The sequence below is a fragment of the Tasmannia lanceolata genome, unplaced genomic scaffold (genome assembly GCF_043159265.1).
Source record: "Tasmannia lanceolata isolate RefF3 unplaced genomic scaffold, GAP_Taslan_0.1 ptg000006l, whole genome shotgun sequence".
NCBI classification, from domain to species: Eukaryota; Viridiplantae; Streptophyta; class Magnoliopsida; order Canellales; family Winteraceae; genus Tasmannia; species Tasmannia lanceolata.
The window spans coordinates 17706921-17732877 of NW_027518683.1; the positions used below are offsets into that span (position 1 = coordinate 17706921).

Genomic DNA, 25957 nt, shown 5'->3' on the forward strand with positions numbered 1-25957 from the left:
TCCGGACCGAAAGGCCAAAATGAAGGTTGACGGACTTTGTGGCTGCAGTCGAAGGAAAGTCCACGTGTACGGTTCGATGAGTTCGTCAGCATTTCTGCCTCAAAACTACAACGTGTCAACATGGTGGATGCTTGTTACTAAAAGTACCGTGTAAATTCAGATATAGTTGGCGTTAAAATCTCAGAATCGCCACGTAGACGCACGTGTTTCCCTGAAAAAATTCACGCCAGCATCTCCCCCTATCAACAAATTAAACCGAATTGCCTGAAAAAAGAAGCAACGAGAGACCCAAAGAAAGAAAGAAGGAAAGAAATAAAAAGAGGAAATAAGAGATAGCGATTTTCTAGGGTTAGGTTTTCATTTTTCTTCTTCTTCATCCTTTAGGTTTCAGAGATGGAAGGTCCGAGTAATGGCGGAATGCTCTACCATGAGGTTCAGGAATCGAAGCTGTGTGCTGTCCATTGCGTGAACACGGTCTTACAGGGACCTTTCTTCTCCGAATTCGATTTGGCTGCTCTTGCATTCGATCTTGATAAAAAGGAGAGACAGATGATGCTCGAAGGAGGACCTGTTTCTGAAGATTTCTTGCGTTTCGATTCCGAGGAGTCGCATAACGTCTCTATGGATGGAGATTTCAGTATCCAGGTCAGGCACTTTTGTTTTCTTTTTTCTTTTTGTGTAGTTGAAATTAGGGTTCCGTTTTTGGTATTTGTTATGGATTGTGGCTGTTTTTATTTGAGAATTAGGGTTAGAAAAAGTAGGTGGATGATTAATTGCTAGTGGTTTATGAAAGTAGGAAATCGATTTGGGGATTTATGAGAAATGGTGGAGTGGCAGATTATACAATCTTGATCTTGCATGTACTCTGTATGAAATTTAAAATCTTTTGATGTATTACTCTGTCTTCTTTGTGCTCAGGTATATGTGATTTCTTATTTCAAATGTTTTATATGTTTTTTTTTAAGAATGAAAAAAAGAAGAAAAAAAAATAAGTTGTTTAATTATTATTATTATTATTGCGATTGTTATTCTTCCTCTTTCCAGTTTGCAAACATCAATTACAATTCACATTTCTGTTTTTCCTTTCAAAAGTTTTGTTTTTTTATGATAACATGGGCAGAAAATCAGTTCCATTCCAATGTACGCGCAGTGAAAAGCAACATAACAAAAAGAATTTCAGTGAAAGTAGTACGAAAGCTGAAGTATAAAATAGGAGATAGTCACATTTACATCCTGAAGAATTTGACAATAGATTCTGGAAGTAGGAGAAGCATGTTTTGGGAAAAGGCTCGGCATTGGCTTTAATCCATGAAGAGACAGAGGGAGATCGAAATTGATCTTTCAGCGTGGTTCAACGGGCATCCATCTCCAGATTTAAATTGTATTGTAGGATTCGTGTCCTAGAAATCTATCATGAGATATTAATGTTCTTCTAAGTAATTGTTCAGATCCTTCGGTTGTACTTCTCTTTCTTCAATATTGATATACTGGCTTTATGTAGCTACTCACCATTATACCAGATTTTGAATGGTATTATAATTATTATGTTTGATTCGCATAACTCTTAATAAATTTATCTGTTAGAATTTTATTTGATTTCAATTGATTTTCCTTCATTTTAAGCACCTGGCATCATAAATGATCAGCTGCCCATTGTTAGGGTAGATGCACCTTAGGAACGCACAAAAAAGACATGACCCTTAGTGAGTTAACTCATAATTGCACGTGGGCGCACGCTGCTTTAGAATGTTGTGGTTCCTAGGTGGTTCATGAATTAAATAGTGCTTACCACTCCTGCTACCAGATGCTTTTCGTATAATAGTTTTAACTTATTGGTTTATTGCCATTGAATTTCAACTCATGATTAAAAACTGGTAGGATGAAGAAATCGTATATTCAAAGTAGGGTTTTTTTTTTGGGTCGAGTAATGCATATTCGTAGTTCTTTCTGTTCATTTAAACCCACTTGTCTTTCCTGACCTGTTCAGACTGTGCAGTTAAAAGATTACTGATTACATCTAACGGCATGTTTTTTTTTTTTTGAAAAGAAATCATGCAGTTAAAATGATTATGTCTAACTCTGAATGATTTGTCTGGCAAGTTAATTCACACAATGAAAATTTGGTGAGTTTTCATTTCTGCTATTTGTATTGTTGATGCAGTTGTAAATGTGTTAAAAGTTGGCCGATTTCACTATTTCATAAATTAGTTCTTAGAATTGATTCGTCGATTCTCTCATATCATGGTGTCATTGTTATATTCTGTTAGTATTTTGAAGGATATTTAACACTTATGAAGACTTGTAGAAATTTGTGTTGATAATGCTTACTTGTATTTGATGCATTCTAATTAGGCATCGGAAGTATATTAACTCTAAAAATTTAAATCCACTTCATGTGTGTCTTATGCATGTGTTATTTGGAAACTTTTCATGTTGGGATAATGTATGATGGCCCTCAAAATTTGAGACATAGACATTGTTGTGAGGTTGTGCCTATGGTTTCATATTTCTATTTCCATATGACACAATAATTAAAGTGACAAAATTGTTGTGGAAGAACACCGGGAGATTTTTTTTTTTTGGGGATAGCAATGAATTCTTCATTCATGTGTAAAGACAAGGAAACACTGCCGAATCAAGATGATGTGACCTAAGGCAAGAAAACAAAACAGCAACATACATTAGAGTTACTAGCAACAAGACCTGCTAAGATCTATGAAACTCAGGCATATGATCTCTAATTACAAGGTTTGTACTATATTCCTTTGTTTGTAGTCTATCAGCCTTCACAATAGCTTTCCTCATCCAAAATTTTAGGTTTCAGTTTTGGTTCGGTCGTGATGGAAATGAAAATATGTTGGTTTCCGATGAAAATTCTGGTAGAAATCCAATAAAATCAGGTAACGTATATGAACATATGCAAATGTTGGACATTTAAGATGAAACTTCAGGAAGTGCTAGCATAAGTGCAAATACACACTTAAAAACCATCATCTAAGCAAAAAAGAAAAAGAAAAAAAGCACCCATAATGGTTTAATAACATCAACCATCTAGTGACGTGCGTTGTCGCGCGTGTCTGATGATTCATTTCATACCACATTTTACATATAATTCATATAAATGTTTGTCCATAATATATACACTACATTTCATATGCAATTTATCTAAATTTAATACATAATGGTATAATATACCACTAATTCCTTTACAATTTTAGTTTCGGTGTGTGTTTCAATGAAAATTTAAAACCATGCCCCCTCACATGGCAAAAATGAATACAGTGACCTTCAAGTCTATCTAGCACTTCATCAAATACGTTGGAGAGTTTCCATGGGATTTCTGCCCTATGATACTCATATATTTTTAGAGGCCCAATCATTCTTTTCATAGGCGTGTGAGGTGCAATCCTCATGGCCGTCTCAAGGCGAGATGCATGGAAAATGCCCCAAGGCACAATGCAAAAAGGCACCATACATCAAAGGTGCACGTCCCAGAGGCTAAGGCGCAACCCCTTAGACACATTCACTTTAGACGTGTGCCTCCACCGGAAGGTGTATGCCTCACTGGGATTTTGCACCCACTCTTCATTTTTTTGAGACGAAAGACTACTAGAGACTTTTTTTTTTTTTTTGGATTTTTTGTTCTTAACTTATACCCCTTCTAATCTTCTAAATTTAGTTTAGAGGGTCATATATGACCAATTTCACAATCTAAAATCATTTGGTTGATGGCATTAGATATTTTTGACGTTTTAGGAATTTTTTTACCTATAGCTTGTTTTGCTGATTTCTCTCCAACCGTTCAACAAATTCAAAAGCCGTCACTTCTGGTATATTTCTATCCTCAAGACAAAGCTATTGGTGGTGGATTTATTTATGCTTGTGCACTCCACTCGGTGAATAGAAATTTGTAATTTGTGAATTTTCCTTTCTACCTCCATTCAAAAGTTATTTTTCACCAGTATTTTGATTTATTAGAGTGTTTTTATCTCTTGAGGTTTAACATGGATGACACGAACGATTTCACAATGAGTTATGCAAATGACATATAGGGAGGATGAAAGAAGGGTATTTTAGATGTTTATTTTGTGATCATCGATGCTTAGGAGTTGGAGTATGATGATGTGCTAATAGATGATGAAGAGGACGATGAGGAGGAGGAGGTAGTGACTTAAGGCATGGTGTATTTGGGTTGTTGATGTGGAAATTTGAGAATGTGAACTTGTTAATCTTTCTGGTATCTAAGTCTATTTTATATTATTTGGTTGGTTACTTGGTAATGATAGTTGAATACTTTATACTGGATGGTTAGCTGATGATATTTGGCTGTAAATGAAGCATATTTTTTTCTTCTAGGTTTGTTTGTGATTTTTTGGTATTTTTCACAAAATAGATTTTTTCTAGATTTGTTTGTAAATTTTTGGTATTTTTCATAATTTTTCTATTTTTATTTTTATTTTTATTTAAAAACTCAAAATATTTTTGAGGCTTATGCCTCACTCCTCAAGTGGAAAAGCACCTCGCCTTACGCCTTTGCCTTTGAAAATACTTGGCCCAACGTATCGTGCCTGACACAAACTGATACTTGATACTTCATGGATACTTCTATTTGAATTAACTATCACATCTTTTGCTTCTTAGTGTCCTATTAATTAAAATGATATTTTAAATTAACTATTAATTTCATTGTCTAAATAAAATTTAGTTGAGTTTTATGATATTGTACTATGACTAGTAGAGTCAATGCTCCACGTCAGGGGTAGTCCAATCCAGAGGGTCATGGCAACAGAGTACTCAGGCTACCTTGGATCAACGTACTGACGTGCTAGTTGAGATTAAAATCACCCTAAATTGCATTAGCAAACATTTTAGACTTAAGGCTGTCGGGAATGCCATGACCCCTAGCTGTAGGAATGTGTGCAAAGCCTATCTACATGTGCAAGGCAATTCTAGGCAAAATGGCTTTGATAGAGGCCAAGCTAATTCATCTATTAGAGAAATCGTGGCTAGCCATTTGAGACTCACTCTCCTTTCTAAGAGCGTTGCCACATGACCGCCGGTAGGTGAGATGAGCATGGGCCATGGAATTTTTTTTTTGTATGATAGCCAACTTTATGCTAAAAAGGGGACTGAGATGGTCAAAAGTACAACATAACAAAACACGAGAAAAACATCTAGAAAAATAAAAAGCTAAAAAACACAAGGAGGAAGAAAGTCAAACATAGACAACGCTTCTTTGGACACCCCATCTCTAGCTAGGCGATCCGCCACCTCATTGGCCGAATGCCGAACATGATTAAATACCCATAAAGAGGAGCCCGCCCAATCAAACATCTCATCAGAGAATCTATCAAATCTCCATGGGTGGGAAAGCACCCCTTGAAGCCACCTTATTACATTCATGGAGTCCCCTACATTGACCTCTCGATCTCTTGCCAATAATTTTAATCCTTGATGGACTACACCCACCTCCGCCTCCATCGCATCCGCTTCCCCAATAGGACCCGCAAAGGCCCAAATCACCTCCCCGAAATCATTCCGCATGACCCCTCCAATTCCATCTGGCGCAAGGTTGCTCAAGCTTGAACCAGCAAAGTTAGATTAATTGCAAAATACCACCTCAAAAATCACAAAATACCACCTCCAAATATTTTAAATATGATGAATCAAGTAATGAACATCTGATTGTCTATGTAGGACCAGTGTTTAAAAACTCTTTGACTCGACTCGGAACTCGCCCGAGTCGACTCCGTTTTCCCTTGGCCGCATTCTGCATTGCACCGCATCCGCATTCCGCATTTTTCCCTACAGAGTCAATAAAAACTCCTTCGACTCTCCCGAGTTATGACCGCGTCAACCGAGTTCTTGGCTGCGTCCGCGCAGAATCGACAAGGATTTTTCTTAGCCGCGTTTTGCGTCACATCCACGTTTTTAAACATTGCGTAGGATATTTTATCCTCAAACTAACTTAGCAAAACTAGTAAATGATGACGATAAGACTGACCTTGAAGAAGGAAATGGTCCCTATGATGAAAATGATCCACATGAGAGGATGACTGAGCAATCTCATGAGGGTAAGCACAATGAAGCCGTACTTGATGAGGGGTCATGTGGGGACAATTTGTGTGACTCAATGCCAGGTAAGTTAGTTCATTTAAAGTCATAATTAACCATGATAGAGTTAACATGCTATAGTTCCATTACTTGTTCCCTTCAGACCATTTGTGGCCTTCCGATTCCAGACCTCCTAGACTGTACCTCTATATTCTGTCCTAGGAAAGGCATTGTCGAGACTAACTCCTTTGTTTACCATATCGAAGAAGTACATCAAGAAGTGTTGGAGAGCTTGTGACTGAGTATGGAGGGAAAGAAGGTGGTCACCGATCAGTTACATAGAGGGCACTTCTACAACATTGGGGCATTATTGACGATATTCCCTCGATACTTTGTGATGAGAGCCGGTCATCATCAGTGTCGTGGAGATTTTCCAGATCTTACTATCACTGATTTGTCACCTTTTGGAGCGAATGATATGGATGTTCAGTTGACGGAGATCCACCATGGATTTTGCTGGAGGTGCCTTATTTGTTGGCGAGGGCATCTTGCTCGAGTGTCTGTGGTTGGATGTGGTATTGTTGTTGCAACTTTGCAAGGATGTGATTCAGCATGGTGCAGACATTTACTCGACAGAGTCATGTTCTTCCCCACGTGGAGAACTGATGTGATCCCGTCATCTTAGCCACATGATTTAGTCATTTTTATTGGTCATTTTTATTGGACACATGTTAATTTTTTAACGAAAAATTTATTTTGATCTTTTTTTAAATTGACAATTTCATTGATACTATGAAGATTACATTGGGGCTAGGGGTCCTTACTTGAATTACATAGAATCAATTGAGGGAGGCCAGGAGCATACTCCTAGGCCAGTAAAACCAAAAGAAGTGATCTTCTGGGTCAACCGCTACAGTAAGGTCCACACTTCCATGCGCTGCCACCATGCCAAATAACTATTTCACTTTCCTTTCAAATTCTTCATCTACTACCACAGCCTAAAGTACCTTCACCATTCCCCCTTCCTTTCCTTTACACTGCCCAATGTTCTGAATTGAATCGAATCCAACAAAAAGTGCCATATTTGTGGGCCCATCAAGTCATATGAGTGACCTGCCACGCCACACGGACTTCTCTACCACTTTCTAACTAGCGAATTCGATTTTCAAAAATCCCGCTCAAAGGCCTGAAGCTATTGTGCGCCCCTAACCGTGCACAATAGCCAACCAATCGAATCTGATCTTCAGCGGCCTCCACCTTGCGCCACCGCCTCTCCGGGGGGGATCCCCGTTAAACCACAAAGCCAAAAACCCTAGTATAACCCTAGTGACCACCATTGTTCACCCTAACTTCTTCCTCTTCACCTCCACCAGAACCTAAAACCCTAACCCTGCCCTTCCTTCCACCTGACTCTAGAGACCACCATTGTTCACCCTAACATCCTTCCTCTTCACTTCCACCAAACCCTAAATCCTTAACCCTACCCTACCTTCCACCTAACCCTATTCTTACCTCCTTCCTGAACCACTACCTCTCCAGCCACCGCCTGTCACCACTCCAGCTAACTACCTGCAACCCAAAACAACTATCCTAACCTACACCCCGGCCCTTCTAGCCCCAACCTTGCACCTCAATCAAACCCATCTTTTACCTCCCAAACTCCACACGGCAACCCCAAAGCTATCTCCGGCTACCCATCCCCTCCGTCACTCAACACGACCCCCAGATCCGGCGACCCACGGCTTCCCAAAGCCCTTTGCTGGTCATCTGCCGCACCATTTCCGACATCCCACATGCCTTCCGCGTTTCACGAAGGAGGGTTTTGAATAACCGGCCGTCTCAGTACCGTCGACCGCATCCTCCATCATACTTTTTCTCCACCACCACTACCACCTCCACATCCAACCTCTTCCTTTCTTCCCTCGATTCCGGCCACCCTTTTTCATACTTCTGCCACGTACACCACTTCCGACTCACTAGCCCACTTTCTCCATCCACCCTACCCAGTTTCGATCATTTCCCCATTAAATCCGGCCCACTCGGACCAGATCCGGCCATTTCACACCTCCAGCCACCATTGCTGCATCCCCTGCGAGATCTGCCCAACTCCGGGCATCATCCGGCCACCAACAACTCCCTTGCCCATCAAGGGAGAGAAAGGGAGAGATCAGAAAGTAGAAGAGATATTTAGAGGTATTTATTTATCCTAGATGCAGGGGATGTGGATGGACTATGACCCACCATATCCATTTCCCCATGTCTCATTTACCCTTATTAAAACCATGTTTATAACCTTTTACTCATGGCCCTCTTATCTTATTTCCTGTTGGCTAAAACCCCTAAACCCTTAAGTAAAACTAAACTTATATCCTATTGGCCAGCTCTTCTTGATCTTGATTTATTTCTTGATTTTGATTCTCTATTCTTTTCTATCTCTTTATCTTGGCCGTGAACAACCCTTCTTTTCTTTCTCTCCTGCTTGTTCTCTTCCCCCTCTTGGACATTTCCTACAGCGGATGATCAAGGCACAAAGCCTGACATGCCCTCCCAGGTACTTACCCCATTTCCCCTTTACTTTAGAATTTAGATAACCTATATTTTACCTTTTGATCCCCCCTTTCTCTTCTGCATACACTTTTTCCATCAGTTCTTACATCATGATTCTACCCAATCAGCCCTACCTTGTCACCCATACACCTTGCCTTGTTCTATTGTTTGGGGCTTAGGTGTCTTCTTTACAAATTTGATTTTCTAGGACAGATTTGACTGGGATGTAATTTTTCATTCTTTAGATACTTGTTTTCTCTTCTTGAAATTATCGTATGGAACATGATTTGTATGAATTTTGTTTTTTTGATGGTTGACCTCTTAATCTTAACATTTCTTTGAAATCCCTTACTATATTTAATAATTTATGATACATGTTGCTATTTTGTTGAGTAAAAATCATAGTAACTGGAAACTTCCTTGTTTGATGGGTGCTCACTTCCCTAGAAGATTGTTTGGTGGGATGCTCACTTCCCTAGAAGATTGCTTCGAAAGCTAAGTTCTCACCGCTTCCCAAATTTAGGGGAAGCGCGCTTCCCATGTGTTTCTTCTTAATTAAGTGTACGCTTCTTATTTAGGTGATTATTGTTTTTTTAAAAGAGTGTTTTCTCCCTTTGATAATGCTGAAAAAGAGTGTATTTAAAATTTAAAAACTCATCTTAAGTTTCCCGAAAACTTGATTAATAAGTCGTGAAGTCTTCTTTACTGCTTGTAATCCTTACCTACATTAAACCTTCCCCACTAACCTACTATAATCCTGTTTTTTGCTTCCAATGCTTCATGTTGACTTTCAATGAAGCTTCCCACACATTTCCTCTTTACCTTCTTTAGTGTTTTTTCTCTTCCTGCATTTTCTATTTTCTAAACCCCTTGCTTCCTGCATTGCTTTTCGCACTCGCTTACCACTCTGGAAACTATAGCTAAAATCTATAGGTTGCTCCTAATTTATCAGTCATCCATGAACCTATAGGTTGGCAACATGTTATAACCTCCCTCCCTCGGTGTTCTACAAATTTAGGCATGCTCTGTCTGGATGTTATAAGAATGTTTTTTATATAAATTAGGTATATTCACATTATATTTAGTTATGTACTATGTAGACGCAACAACATATGATAGGCCCCGTTTTAGATTGTTATTCTCATTTGGAGATATTGTACCGCACATAGTTGTCAAACTCTTATGAGTCGTACGAGTCAACTCTCGAGTCGAGTCGTTGGGCTTTCGAGTCGAGTCGCATGGGTGAGTTGCCTTTGTTGAAGACTCTCATGAGTCGTCTGGTGACTCTTACGAGTCGCTGCGAGTCGAGTAAAAAAATAAGACTCTTACGTGTCAAGTCGAGTCGCTAGGTTTTGATGCTTGAAAACTTGGAAGTTGGAACTTAGAACTTAATTATTATTTTTTAAATGGTAGGTAGTTGCATTAAATGTGAAAAAAGGACCGAGGAGGTCTATACAGATAAAGAGATTTAAAAGTAAAAAAAAGAAGACAAGAACAAGCCCCACTGCAAGGGTTAAGGAGGAACGAGCCCTACTGCAAAAAATCTCTAGCTAAACTGTCTGCCACACCATTAGCTGACCGCCTAACATGATAGAAAGAAATCGATGCATCCCCCACCCTGTCTTGGATCTCATCGAAGAAAGAGGCAAATCCCCAAGGGAAGGAATGAGAGCCACTAAGCCACCTTATCAAATTGAGCGAGTCTCCTTTTACCACTACCTTATTCAAATCTTCATTCTCAAAATACCTTATTCCTTGGTTGATAGCATGCACTTCAGCTTCATTACCGTCTGGGACTCCAATGGGACCTGCAAAAGCCTATTTTATAGCTTCAAATTCATCCCTCAAGAGTCAAGACTCCCCCGATTCTGGTAGGACCAGGGTTCCCCATGCTAGACCCGTCGAAGTTTAGCTTCAAAAACCATGTGTGGGAGGCTCCCAATCTTGGACAATCTTGGGTCCTTGGCTTGAATCACCACATATCTCTTTCCAACCATACCATAAATCATGGGCGGATAAAAAACTAAAGAAAGGAAGCGTTTTCACCCATGATTAAGTTCCAACGAGAACTTAATTATTTCTGTGCATGCAAGTTACAAGCATATAATTATTTATATTTTTGGCTTAGTGCTTATCTATGTGCTATTGGGTTATATTTTTTTACATTCTTCATCTTCTTTTTTTTAAATGGAACATTCTTCATCTTTTGATATATAATTATATTTTTTTTCAACTAAATTTTTATTCTTTTCAAAAACTCTTACGAGTCACGAGTCATAAAATTAAGAAATCGAGTCAGGGGTTTGACAACTATGGTACCACATAAAGATTAAGGATGGACTCTTCTTTCCATTCAAAGTGTGGGGGTGTTTCTCTTGTATCTCTTTGGTGTTTTTCTTTTTCTCATTCGCTTGTACTGACCATCTCGGTCTTTGTTTGCTTTTTAATGAAATCTTCTACCTTTCAGGAAAAAAAAAGATCAGGGATGGAAAAGTTCCACCCCTAATATCAATATGTGTGCTTACAATCCTCATGCATGTTAGTGACATGTTGACATGTCTGTGCCTAAGGCGCAACCCCTTAGGCACATTCACTTTAGACGTGTGCCTCCACCGGAAGGTGTATGCCTCACTGGGATCGCATCCACTCTTCATTTTTTTGCGACCAAAGACTACTAGAGACTGTTTTTTTTTTTTGGATTTTTTGTTCTTAACTTATACCCCTTCTAATCTTCTAAATTTAGTTTAGAGGGTCATATATGACCTATTTCACAATCTAAAATCATTGAATTGATGGCATTAGATATTTTTGACGTTTTTGGATTTTTTTACCTATAACTTGTTTTGCTGATTTCTCTCCAACCGTTCAACATATTCAAAAGCCGTCACTTCTGGTATATTTCTATCTTCAAGACAAAGCTATTGGTGGTGGATTTATTTATGCTTGTGCACCCCACTTGGTGAATAGAAATTTGTAATTTGTGATTTTTCCTTTCTACCTCCATTCAAAAGTTATTTTTCACTAGTATTTTGATTTATTAGAGTGTTTTTATCTCTTGAGGTTTAACATGGCTGACACGAACGATTTCACAATGAGTTATGCAAATGACATATAGGGAGGAGGAAAGAAGGGCATTTTAGATGTTTATTTTGTGATCATCGATGCTTAGGAGTTGGAGTATGATGATGTGCTAATAGATGATGAAGAGGACGATGAGGAGGAGGAGGTAGTGACTTAAAGACATGGTGTATTTTGGTTGTTGATGTGGAAAATTGAGAATGTGAACTTGTTAATCTTTCTGGTATCTAAGTCTATTTTATATTATTTGGTTGGTTACTTGGTAACGATAGTTGAATACTTTATATTGGATGGTTAGATGATGATATTTGGCTGTAAATGAAGCATATTTTTTTCTTCTAGGTTTGTTTGTGATTTTTTGGTATTTTTCACAAAATAGATTTTTTTCTAGATTTGTTTGTAAATTTTTGGTATTTTTCATAATTTTTCTATTTTTATTTTTATTTTTATTTAAAAACTCAAAATATTTTTGAGGCTTATGCCTCACTCCTCAAGTGGAAAAACACCTCGCCTTACGCCTTTGCCTTTGAAAATACTTGGCCCAACGTATCGTGCCTGACACAAACCGATACTTGGATACTTCTATTTGAATTAACTATCACATCTTTTGCTTCTTAGTGTCCTATTAATTAAAATGATATTTTAAATTTACTATTAATTTCATTGTCTAAATAAAATTTAGTTAAGTTTTAGGATATTGTACTATGACTAGTAGAGTCAATGCTCCACGTCAAGGGTAGTCCAATCCAGAGGGTCATGGCAGCAGAGTACTCGGGCTACCTTGGATCAACATACTGACATGCTAGTTGAGATTAAAATCACCCTAAATTGCATTAGCAAACATATTAGACTTAAGGCTGTCGGGAATGCCATCACCCCTAGCCCTAGGAATGTGTGCATAGCCTATCTACATGTGAAAGGCAATTCTAGGCAAAATGGCATGGATAGAGGCCCCGCTAATTCATCTATTAGAGAAATTGTGGCTAGCTATTTGAGACTCACTCTCCTTTCTAAGAGCATTGCCACATGACTGCCGGTAGGTGAGATGAGCACGGGCCATGGACTTTTTTTTTTGAATGATAGCCAACTTTATGCTAAAAAGGGGACTGAGTTGGTCAAAAGTACAACATAACAAAACATGAGAAAAACATCTAGAAAAACAAAAAGCTAAAAAACACAAGGAGGAAGAAAGTCAAACATAGACAACGCTTCTTTGGACACCCCATCTCTAGCTAGGCGATCCGCCGCCTCATTAGCCGAACACCGAACATGAATAAATACCCATAAAGAGGAGCCCGCCCAATCAAACATCTCTTTAGAGAATCTATCAAATCTCCATGGGTGGGAAAGCACCCCTTGAAGCCACCTTATTACATTCATGGAGTCCCCTACATTGACCTCTCGATCTCTTGTCAATAATTTTAATCCTTGATGGACTACACCCACCTCCGCCTCCATCGCATCCCCTTCCCCAATAGGACCCGCAAAGGCCCAAATCACCTCCCCGAAATCATTCCGCAAGACCCCTCCAATTCCATCCGGTGCAAGGTTGCCCAAGCTTGAACCATCAAAGTTAGATTAATTGCAAAATACCACCTCCAAAATCACAAAATACCACCTCCAAATATTTTAAATATGATGAATCAAGTAATGAACATCTGATTGTCTATGTAGGACCAGTGTTTAAAAACTCTATGACTCGACTCAGGACTCGCCCGAGTTGACTCCGTTTTCCGTTGGCCGCATTTTGCATTGCACCGCATCCGAATTCCGCATTTTTCCTAACAGAGTCAATAAAAACTCCTTCGACTCTCCCGAGTTATGACTGCGTCAACCGAGTTCTTGGCCGCATTCGCGCAGAGTCGACAAGGATTTTTCTTGGCCGCGTTCTGCGTCACATCTACGTTTTTAAACACTGTGTAGGGCATTTTATCCTCAAACTAGCAAAACCACTAAATGATGACAATAAAACTGACCTTGAAGAAGGAAATGGTCCCTATGATGAAAATGATCGACATGAGAGGATGAATGAGCAATCTCATGAGGGTAAGCACAATGAAACCGTACTTGATGGGGGATCATGTGGGGACAATTTGTGTTACTCAATGCCAGGTAAGTTACTTCATTTAAAGTCAAATTACTGTAATTAACCATGATAGAGTTAACATGCTATAGTTCCATTACTCATTCCCTTGATACCATATGTGGCCTTCCGATTCCAGACCTCCTAGACTGTACCTCTATATTCTGTCCTAGGAAAGGCATTGTCGAGACTAACTCCGTAGTGTACCATATCGAAGAAGTACATCAAGAAGTGTTGGAGAGCTTGTGACTGAGTATGGAGGGAAAGAAGGTGGTCACCGATCAGTTACATAGAGGGCACTTCTACAACATTGGGGCATTATTGACGATATTCCCTCGATACTATTGATTTGTAATTAGAGCCGGTCATCATCAGTGTCGTGGAGATTTTCCAGATCTTACTATCATTGATTTGTCACCTTTTGGAGCGAATGATATGGATGTTCAGTTGACGGAGATCCACCATGGATTTTGCTAGAGGTGCCTTATTCGTTGGCGAGGGCATCTTGCTCAAGTGTCTGTGGTTGGATGCGGTATTGTTGTTGCAACTTTGCAAGGATGTGATTCAGCATGGTGCAAACATTTACTCGACAGTCATGTTCTTCCCCACATGGAGAACTGATGTGATCCTGTCATCTTAGCCACATGATTTAGTCATTTTTATTGGACACGTGTTAATTTTTTAACGTAAAATTTATTTTGATTTTTTTTTTAAATTGACAATTTCATTGATACTATGAAGGTTACATTGGGGACCAGGGGTCCCTACTTGCATTACATAGAATCAATTGAGGGAGGCGAGGAGCATACTCCCAGGCCAGTAAAAACCAAAAGAAGTGATCTTCGGGGTCAACCGCTACAGTGAGGTCCACACTTCCATACGCTGCCACCATGCCAAATAACTATTTCACTTTCCTTTCGAATTCTTCATCTACTACCACAGCCTAGAGTGCCTTCACCATTCCCCCTTCCTTTCCTTTACACTGCCCAATGTTCTCAATTGAATCGATTTCAACAAAAAGTGCCATATTTGTGGGCCCATCAAGTCATATGTGTGACCTGCCACGTCACACCGACTTCTCCACCACTTTCTAACTGGCGAATTCGATTTTCAAAAATTCCACTCAAAGGCCTGAAGCTATTGTGCGCCCCTAACCGTGCACAATAGCCAACCAATCGAATCCGATCTTTGGCGGCCTCCACCTTGCGCCACCGCCCGTCCCGGGGGATCCCTGTTAAACCACAAAGCCAAAAACCCTAGTCTAATCCCAGTGACCACCATTGTTCACCCTAACTTCTTCCTCTTTACCTCCACGAGAACCTAAAACCCTAACCCTACCCTTCCTTCCACCTAACTCTAGAGACCACAATTCTTCACGCTAACATTCTTCCTCTTCATTTCCACCAAACCCTAAATCCCTAACCCTACCCTACCTTCCACCTAACCCTATTCTTACCTCATTCCTGAACCACTACCTCTTCAACCACCGCCTGTCACCACTCCAGCTAACTACCTGCAACCCAAAACAATTATCCTAACCTACACCCCGGCCCTTCTAGCCCCATCCTTGCACCTCAATCAAACCCATCTTTTACCTCCCAAACTCCAGACGGCAACCTCAACGCTTTCTCCAGCTACCCATCGCCTCCGCCACTCAACACAGCTCCCAGATCCGGCGACCCACGGCTTCCCAAAGCCCTTTGCCGCTCATCCACTGCACCATTCCCGACATCCCACGTGCCTTCCGCGTTTCACGAAGGAGAGGAGGGTTTGGAATAACCGGCCGTCTCAGTATCGTCAACCGCATCCTCCATCATACTTTTTCTCCACCACCCCCACCTCCACATCCAACCTCTTCCTCTTTTCCCCCCGAATCCGGCCACCCTTTTTCATACTCCTGCCACGTCCACCACTTCCGACTCACCAGCCCACTTTCTCCATCCACCCTACCCAGTTCCAATGATTTTCCCATTAAATCCGGCCCACTCGGACCCAGATCCGGCCATTCCGCACCTATAACCACCATTACTGCATCCCCTGCGAGATTTGCCCAACTCCGGGCATCATCCGGCCACCAACACCTCCCTTGCCCATCAAGGGAGAGAAAGGGAGAGATCAGAAAGTAGAAGAGGTATTTAGAGGTATTTATTTATCCTAGATGCAGGGGATGTGGATGGACTATGACCCACCATGTCCATTTCCCCATGTCTCATTTACCCTTATGAAAACCATGTTTATAACCTTTTACTCATGGCCCCCTTATCTTATTTCCTGTTGGCTAAAACCACTAAACCCTTAAGTAAAACCAAACTTTTATCCTATTGGCCAGCTCTTCTTGATCTTGATTTATTTCTTGATTTTGATTCTCTATTCTTTTCTCTCTCTTTATCTTGGCCGTGAACAACCCTTCTTTTCTTTCTTTCCGGCTTGTTCTCTTCCCCCTCTTCGACATTTCCTACAGCGGATGCAAGGCACAAAGCCTGACATGCCCTCCCTGGTATTGACCCCATTTCCCATTTACTTTAGAATTTAGATAACCTATATTTTACGCTTTGATCCCACCTTTCTTTTCTGCATAGCCAACCCTTTTTCCATCAGTTCTTACATCATGATTCAACCCAATCAGCCCTACCCTGTCACCCATACACTTTGCCTTGTTCTATTGTTTGGGGCTTAGGTGTTTTCTTTACAAATTTGATTTTCTAGGACAGATTTGATTGAGATGTAATTTTTCATTCTTTAGATAGTTGTTTTCTCTTCTTGAAATTATCGTATGGAACATGATTTGTATGAATTTTGTTTTTTTGTTGGTTGACCTCTTAATCTTAGCATTTCTTTTAAAATCCTTACTATATTTAATTATTTGTGATACATGTTGCTGTTTTGTTGAGTAAAAATCATAGTAACTGGAAACTTCCTTGTTTGATGGGATGCTCACTTCCCTAGAAGATTGTTTGATGGGATGCTCACTTCCCTAGAAGATTGCTTCGAAAGCTAAGTTCTCACCGCTTCCCAAATTTAAGGGAAGCGCGCTTCCCATGTGTTTCTTCTTAATTAAGTGTACGCTTCTTATTTAGGTGATTATTGTTTTTTTAAAAGAGTGTTTTCTCCCTTTGATAATGCTGAAAAAGAGTGTATTTAAAACTTAAAAATGCATCTGAAGTTTAAAATGAAACTTATATGAGTATTTCCCAAAAACTTAACATTAAATCTACATGAATAAATCATGTGAAACTATGGATCCCGAAAACTTGATTAATAAGTTGTGAAGTCTTCTTTACTACTTGTAATCCTTACCTACATTAAACCTTCCCCACTAACCTACTATAATTCTTTTTTTTGCTTCCAATGCTTCATGTTGACTTTCAATGAAGCTTCCCACACATTTCCTCTTTACCTTCTTTAGTGTTTTTTCTCTTCCCGCATTTTCTATTTTCTAAACCCCTTGCTTCTCGCACCGCTTCTCGCACTCGCTTACCACTCTGGAAACTATAGCTAAAATCTATATGTTGCTCCTAATTTATCAGTCATCCATGAACCTATAGGTTTGCAACATGTTATAACCTCCCTCCCTCAGTGTTCTACAAATTTAGGCATGCTCTGTCTGGATGTTATAAGAATGTTTTTTATATAAATTAGGTATATTCACATAATATTTAGTTATGTACTATGCAGACGCAACAACATATGATAGGCCCCATTTTAGAATGTTATTCTCATTTGGAGATATTGTACCACACATAGTTGTCAAACTCTTATGAGTCGTACGAGTCAACTCTCGAGTCGAGTCGTTAGGCTTTCGAGTCGAGTCAGATGGGTGAGTCGCCTTTGTTGAAGACTTTTACGAGTCGCTGCGAGTCGAGTAAAAAAAATAAGACTCTTACGTGTCAAGTCGAGTCGCTAGGTTTTGATGCTTGAAAACTTGGAAGTTGGAACTTAGAACTTAATTATTATTTTTTAAATGGTAGGTAGTTGCATTAAATGTGAAAAAAGGACCGAGGAGGTCTATACAGATAAAGGGACTGAAAAGGAAAAAAAAGACAAGAACAAGCCCCACTGCAAAGGTCAAGAAAGAACGAGCCCCACTACAAAAAATCTCCTGCTAAACTGTCTGCCACACCGTTAGCTGACCGCCTAACATGATAGAAAGAAATCGATGCATCCTCCACCCTGTCTTGGATCTCATCGAAGAAAGAGGCAAATCCCCAAGGGAAGGAATGAGAGCCACTAAGCCACCTTATCAAATTGAGCGAGTCTCCTTTTACCACTACCTTATTCAAATCTTCATTCTCAAAAGACCTTATTCCTTGGTAGATGGCATGCACTTCAGCTTCATTAGCGTCTTGGACTCCAATGGGACCTGCAAAAGCCCATTTTATAGCTTCAAATTCATCCCTCAAGACTCCCCCAATTCCGGTAGGACTAGGGTTCCCCATGCTAGACCCGTCAAAGTTTAGCTTCAAAAAACCATGTGTGGGGGGCTCCCAGTCTTGGACAATCTTGGGTCCTTGGCCTGAATCACCACATATCTCATTCCAACCATACCATAAATCATGGGCGGATAAAAAACTAAAGAAAGGAAGGGTTTTCACCCATGATTAAGTTCTAACGAGAACTTAATTATTTCTGTGCATGCAATTTACAAGCATATAATTATTTATATTTTTGCCTTATTTTTTTACATTCTTCATCTTTTGATACATAATTATATTTTTTTCAACTAAATTTTTCTTCTTTTCCAAAACTCTTACGTGCCACGAGTCATAAAATTAAGAAATCGAGTCACGGGTTGACAACTATGGTGCCACATAAAGATTAAGGATGGACTCTTCTTTCCATTCAAAGTGTGGGGGTGTTTCTCTTGTATCTCTTTGGTGTTTTTCTTTTCTCATTCGCTTGTACTGACCATCTCGGTCTTTGTTTGCTTTTTAATGAAATCTTCTACCTTTCTGGGAAAAAAAAAGATCAAGTATGGAAAAGTTCCACCCCTTATATCAATATGTGTGCTTACAATCCTCATGCATGGCAGTGGCATGTTGAGATGCATGATCACAAGCTAAGACGTTTAAAGTTGCCTATGTATAATCCAAGTGTCACGAAAGCCCAACAAGTGTCCAATGCCATTCATTTCCGAAAGGTTTCTCGAGAAGGCAACCAATAGGTTCCCCATTAAAGAACAAATTCTGTTATCATACAGGAAAAAAAAAATTCTGTTTGTGATGTAGGACCAACTGGGAGGGCTTTTGACGCTTGGAAAATTGGGTAGGATTTGAACTAGACATAGGCAATGATTTGGCTCCAAGCTAGGTTAAGTTCATAAAGGTTTCAAAGGTAACTGAATGTGGAATAAAATTCACACTAGATAGCGTATGAGGCATCGGGGATTTGTCGCACTGTCTTAACAATTCCATATATGATAGAACTTGTCCAATACAGTAAATAAGGTCTTTGTGTGGGCTATGAGCAATGAAATTGCAGACAGTTGTACAATGATATCAAGATTCATTGCTCCATTGGAAATTATAAAGCAAACTGCCATAAAAGAAATGATTGAAATCACTTACGGGACACGCGCAACCATCATCATTTTTCTAAGAGAAATAATAAAGGAAGCAAACGTGAAAGACCAACATGTGATCATTGTGATTGAAATCACTTATTAAGTAAGAAGCTAAAATTTAAAGAATACTAGTTACCTTGATAGAAGAAGATAGGAGCATAGTGTTGGAGTCGCACCAACTTGACCAAAGGCATCAACCAATGGTTGTCAAGCCAACGCACTAATGCAAGAGACATCACATCCGCTAGTTGCAAAATTGCAAACATAAGCTCTTTATGAATTCTTCGTTCGTGCTTTAAGATGCGTACAAAACAGTTCTTTATATAGAGAGCCATGGAATACTAAAAAGTGACTAATAACTTTAAATACTAAAAGACTCAAAGTGACTAATGTTTTACACTACAACTTCTAAAGAACCTAAAGAACTTAAACACTTAATACTGATAACTTTCGTAACTACATAAATAACAACTTCTAGAAAACCTAGAGAACTCAAACAATTAGGTTCGTTCTTCAATGCTTCTCATTTTTCACTTTCTAGAGCGGGTAAAACGGGCAGAATAGATTCATGTGGATCAACTCTGCTTCGTTCCAAAAAAAATCAGCAGTTTTAGCCGCAGAATAGAACATGCTGTGTTTGGTGAATGCCTTTCTCCCATATATATATATATTTTTTTTTTCATTCTCCGCAATGAAAAAGCGCAGAATCGCTGCCAAGAAGTGTTATAGAAAATCTAAACTTTTCAAGATCATAAATGACTTAAGCAAAATTACAAAACTGCCCTTTAGTCCCAAAAAATGGAAGCAAAAGACAGTTATTCTCCAACAAAATAAAGAAAACCCACCATCGTATTTATCCCCTTTCTGATTTTCGTGAAGGGGTGGTCCCCTACCAGTTTGAGAGGTGGCGTTCTTCTGTGATTACTTTCAATCATAGTTTTAAAACTCCCCCGCGTCGACTCCCCTGAGTCGACTCCCTTTTACCTTGTCGTGTTCCATGTTGTGCCGCATCTGCTTTCCGCATTTTGCCATACAGAGTCAATAAAAACTCCTTTGACTCCCGAATTATGACCGCGTAAACCGAGTACTTGGCCGCGTCAACCAAGTACTCGACTGCGTCATGCCGAGTTGACTAGGATTTTCTTCAGCCGCATTCCGCATTTTTAAACACTGCTTTCAATATTATGGCTCCTACATTGGTAGGAGTTAGTGTGGATTTAGGGATGGCTGAATTGCAACAGAAGGCGACGAGTGATCTGTTAAATAATAAACAAGGCTTTTGTTGGAGGTTGAAATGTTGACTTAGTATACAGTTGGGTCATCTCTTGAACTGGTACATCGTCATGTGTTTTTTTTTTTTTTTTTTTGGGGGGGGAGGGGGGGGGGGGGGGTGGGACCTGGTGACAGATTGGCTCATGTTATGGGGTCGCCATCAGATACCCATCAATGCCTTCTGTTTCCATTGATAAGTATCTATTGGATCTGTTTATAAGATTTGGTATTTACTCTTCCTTCTAACAATAATTCAACCTTAATATTAAAAAAGGCAAAACATTACCAAAAAACCCTTGGCCTAAAGTTTCAGCAAGAATCTCTTCAAATTTTTATTAATTACTAAAATCATCGATCATATGTCTTAAATAACTTTTATTGTTTTCTCTGCCTGCTTTACTGTTAAGGAATTAAATAAAGATAGAATGTGGATTTTGGCAGCAACATTACGAGTGCCAATAAAGGAAATATATATCAAATAACAATTTCCTAAAGCGGAGTGATAAATCGACTCCCAAATATGATAAATCGACTCCCCATGTGTCTTTCTCTCTTTGGGGGGTCGATTTATCACTGCCCTTTCCTAAAATATAGCTAATTTAAAATTCTCTTTCCCTCACTAAATGCTGTTAGAAATAACACATTTGTCAGCATGGTGCATACACAAATTTAATGGCATGTTACACCATTAATAGCATGTATTTTAATTATGTAACTTTGGGGTTTATACATACATGTGAATATGTGATTAATTATGCATACTTAAGCTCATAGTTACAAGAATCTTCCTAGTTGGATGGGAAGCTTGCTTCCCCGGACACTCGTTTCGCAAGCTAAGTTCTTCCTGCTTACCAAATTTAGGGTAAGCATGCTTTCCAAATGCTTCCGACATGTTTCCTCTTAATTAAGAGTACGCTTCCTATTTAGGTAATGATTTCTTCTTAAAAGAATATTACCTTCTTTTGATAATGCTAAAGGAGTGTATTTATAAAAAATAGTGCATTTAAAACTTGAAAACCATCTTAAGTTTCAAATAAAAATTATGTCCATCTTTTTCCAAACACTCATTAAATACATGAATAAAACATGTGAAATTGTAAATTCCTAAAACGCGTGATTCTAATTAGTCGCAAAGTCTTCTTGTCAACTTGTAATCCTTACCTATATTGACCATTCCTCCCAGGGCTACTACAATCCTAGTCTATGTACTTCGTGTTCACTTCCAAGTAGGCTTATCACATGTTTCATGTTGACTTTCAATGACGCTTCCCACTCATTTTCTCTTTACTTTCTTTAGAGCTTTTCACTCCCGTATTTTCTCTTTTCTAAACACCTCGCTTCCTGCTTTTGCTTCCCACATCATTTCACATACTCACTTCCCACCCTGGCAACTATGCTTAAGATTGCTTCATTTTTTACTAACAGGACTCTTGATTCTCATCTTGAAATAAAGTCTATTAAGAAAGAAAGATAATCCCATCCATTAGACAAAGGGTTATGAAAATCAATGTCCCTTATGGATCAAACAGCTAGGATCACTTGATCATGGCTGGGATGAACAATGGACTGCACTCATGCTGTCCAACCAAATCAACGGACCAGATCACTTGGCATACTACATATTGAAGTGGGCCATGTCTGTCCAAATTGGTTTGGATGTCTAGTGTTAAATAATTTTTCTCATTAATATTGGGAAAGAAACGAGAAACGAGGGAAGACTCATGACTTTAGAGAGTGAGAGATTCTCATTGGTTTCTTTAAGTAGCGTGTTTAATAATGCTGCTTTGAAAACTTAATTCCATCTTTAGCAAAGGATATAATAGGTAGAAAGCATATGAAAGTTAATGATGGGTGATTTTAGTTATTATAAAAAAATTGGGAGGGGGGGGGGGATTTTGGTTGAGTTCAGTCAAGGGAGTTTTTAGTACCAAATGCTGGTGTACCTATGTGATTCACTAGTTTTAAAACACCATGGCAATGTGTGTGGTTGTATTCTTGCTTTAGTTCTGCAATTTGGTACTTGAGTTTATGCAATTTGGTACTTGTTCCAGTGGGGGAGTCAAGATTTTTTTTTTCTGCTTAAATGTGTTGTTTCTCCCTCAGTTTTTTTTAGAGTCCTTTGAAGACCTTTGTTGCATTTAATTAAAACATAGTCAGTGGCAGATACAGACTTGCCTAAGGAACTGAGTCTTAAACTACCGACACTACGCTAAAGAAAAACAGAAGCTTGACCGAGCAAACTACAAGTGGTTTGCCATTATATACATTCTGGTTTTATAAAAATGCTTTGGGTCCAATAAAATGCATAAAGCTTATCTGGTGTATGTTGGGCTTATTGCTAATGTATATGAGCATCTGAAACTGAAGAAACTGCCTCTCTCTTATCAATGTTGAGGTGCAGACTGAGTTCTTTAGGTAGCTTTAGTCTATACCTCCTGTATTAGGACACCTCATTGCACTTCGTGCATATCAGATTTCCTTTTATTAATGAAAGCTGTTACCTTTAAAAATAATATTAATAATGTGCTGCAGGACGTCCAGCGTGGAACAAGTCGCTTATTCTTCAACTTCTATTTTTGTCATCTTATATTTGCCCTACTTTTTAGCTATATGATTTGTGGACACGGACACGAGTGTCGCGTGTTGACACGGACACAGAGTGTCGGACACGGCAAACTCCCAAAATTTAGAAACGGGGACACAGCTAAAATAGAAAGTAGATATAATCATGATTTGTGGACACAGATTTGTGTGCCGTGTTTCGACACGGATATGAGGTATCTGACATGGAAAACCCTAAAAATCTAGAAATAGTGGCACACTCGTACACATACATACATATAAAGTTACAGACACTACTAGTAGTACACTTAAAAGTGTCTAAAGGAGTGTCGACACGTGTGGACACGGGTATCGTGTCAGACACAACACGACACGTGTGTCAGCAATAATAAATTCAAAGTGTCGGCCAAATAATAGCTTTTTAGGCATCAAATCTTGTTCGTTTGGCTTGATTTTGGTATCCTTATAAAGGTTTTTTTATTTGAACCCAAGATGTGCTATTTGGATGTGATTTGACGAAATTATGGACGATTTATGTAAGTGCTACATATTTATTACGGGATATCTATTTTAGGGTTATTTTAGTCATTTTTCTTGAATGGTTCAACGGAGTGAGGTAGTTATTTTAGTCATGTTTGCAACTTTTATTTGTGTTGATTTGGATGGAAGATTGGGATTAATTGTTACGGTGTTAAGTTGCATTTAGGGTTTCTATTTTTGGTTGTGGCCATTATAAGGAAAGAGATAGATTTGAATAAAGTAAATTTTTGGAACATTCTCTCTGAAGAGAGCATTGGCTCTTTCACGTGGTTAGAGGAGCTTCGCTCCTTCACGTGTCATATTGGAGTTTTTCTCCAAAACCGTGGTATGGGGTTTTCAAATCCCAGCGAGTTGTTTTAGTCACTGCTTGTGTGATCTCCATCTTGTGTTGCTACTCAACGTTCCCTGCATCATAATGTCTCTCCTATCAATAGTAGTCTTGTATGGTTGTGCTAATAGGTACCCTTGTTTTGCTTTTCCATCCCACTATTCACAGTTTTTCATCCTCTTATATATTCTAAACGTCTATGATTTGATGTTTGTAGGTCTTAGAGAAGGCTCTTGAGGTGTGGGATCTCCAAGTCATCCCATTTGACTGCCCAGTTGCTGAGCCAGCTCAAATTGACCCAGAACTCGAAAACGCATTCATCTGCAACCTTCAAGAACATTGGTTCTGCATCAGAAAGGTAAACAGTGAGTGGTATAACTTCGACAGTCTCTATGCTGCCCCTGAACATCTCTCCAAGTTCTACCTCTCGGCTTACCTGGCCACCCTGAAAGCCTCTGGCTGGAGCATTTTCCTGGTCAGGGGTAACTTCCCGAGAGAGTGCCCTATGTCATCGTCCGAAGCTTCTAATGGATTCGGGCAGTGGCTATCCCCAGAAGATGCTCAGAGGATCACAAAGTCCATTAACGTGACACAGCCCACCCCACATAGAAACGATTCTTCTTCGCACTCTAATCTGTCACAGGCCATTGGCGAAACAGATATGCTCTCAGACATGGAAGAGAAGGATTTGAATGCTGCGATTGCCGCCAGTCTGATGGATTCTGCCACAGTCAGCACTGAAACTGTCAATCCTCAAGGTGGCAATCCTGAAGGTAACAATCAGTAAAACTTTTGGGAATTTGAAGGTGAAATTTTAATAGTCCTAAAATTTTAATAGTCCAGTCAGTAGTCTTCAGATTGGTGGGTACTATTCTGCTATCTTACAGAGAGATCCCTGAGTTTCAAGGGTTAAATTACTGTGCGGAATTATACTGTATCTGCGTCTTTGTTTTGTTTTCTTTAAGGTCATGCTTGAGTTATGAAAGCCTCTGGGTAGTATTCTGCCATCTTACAGAGAGATCCCTGAGTTTTTAAGGGTTAAATTATACTGTATCTGAATCTTTCTTTTTGTAACTTTTAAGGCCCTGCTTGAGTTATGAAAGCCTCTGGGTAGTATTCTACCATCTTACAGAGAAATCCCTGAGTTTTTAAGGGTTAAATTAAATTACCGTGCAGAATGATACTGTATCTGTATCTGCATCTTTCTTTTTGTATCTTTATGGCATTGTTTCAGTTATGAAAGCCCCATCCTCATGTATAAGAAGTTGGGTATAGCTGATTATTTCAGAAATGGGAAAAAAGATGCTGAGATGCTACACTGGATGAGTTTCCAATTTCAGGGTTTCAAATATATCCATATTGGGTTCTTATATACTGCATTGTGTTGAGAAAGAGAAAGAGGGAGTACATCTGAACATGGTACTGAAATGCTTTCAGTTTAGTAGAACATGTGTTAGGAAAAGTACAGAATTTCATCGGTCTTTGAGAATCTCTTGCCGGTTCAAGGCAAATAGTATTTTATGAAGGCAAATTGTCACCAGTTCTCAGCCGGCTGACCTCACCCGTCTCTTCCCAATTTGCTCTTGACCTCAATTTTTAGTATCCATGAGAGAGAGAGTAAAAACTAACTCATTTCTTCACTTCTTTTCAACCATGTAAAAAAATAAACACCTACAAAATGACGAAAATGCCCTTTTTCGAGTCATCTTCAAAGTTAAAAAATCCCGGGTCTTTCGGTTCATTTCATTTTCGAATTAAAACTCAAAAACCGTCAACCAGACTCCGAAGGGTAAAAGTCTTAACCGTAACCGAACCAATGGCTTGAAAACCGAACCGAACTGAACCGAAAGGCCCGTTTCAGCTCAGTTCGGGTTATCGGTTTGGCCAGCTTTCTGTGCAGCCCTATCATTTTCCCTTTCTCAAAGCAAGGTGA

The 25957-nt window shown here is 39.3% G+C and overlaps 1 protein-coding gene across 1 annotated transcript; it reads left to right on the forward strand.

Annotated features, from left to right (window-relative positions):
- Positions 1-237: 237 nt before the first annotated feature.
- On the forward strand, positions 238-25238 carry LOC143879967 (Josephin family protein). The gene is made up of 2 exons (XM_077382704.1): positions 238-645; positions 24242-25238. Exons 1-2 carry the CDS (start codon positions 394-396, stop codon positions 24809-24811), a joined length of 822 nt encoding a protein of 273 aa, XP_077238819.1. The 5' UTR covers positions 238-393; the 3' UTR covers positions 24812-25238.
- The last annotated feature ends 719 nt before the right edge of the window (positions 25239-25957 follow it).

Excerpts from the sequence above, each read along its gene's own strand:
- LOC143879967 (XM_077382704.1), top strand. The coding sequence starts at position 394 with ATGGAAGGTCCGAGTAATGGCGGAATGCTCTACCATGAGGTTCAGGAA. Across the intron at positions 646-24,241 it reads ATGGAGATTTCAGTATCCAG|GTCTTAGAGAAGGCTCTTGA; the intron begins GTCAGGCACTTT and ends TGATGTTTGTAG.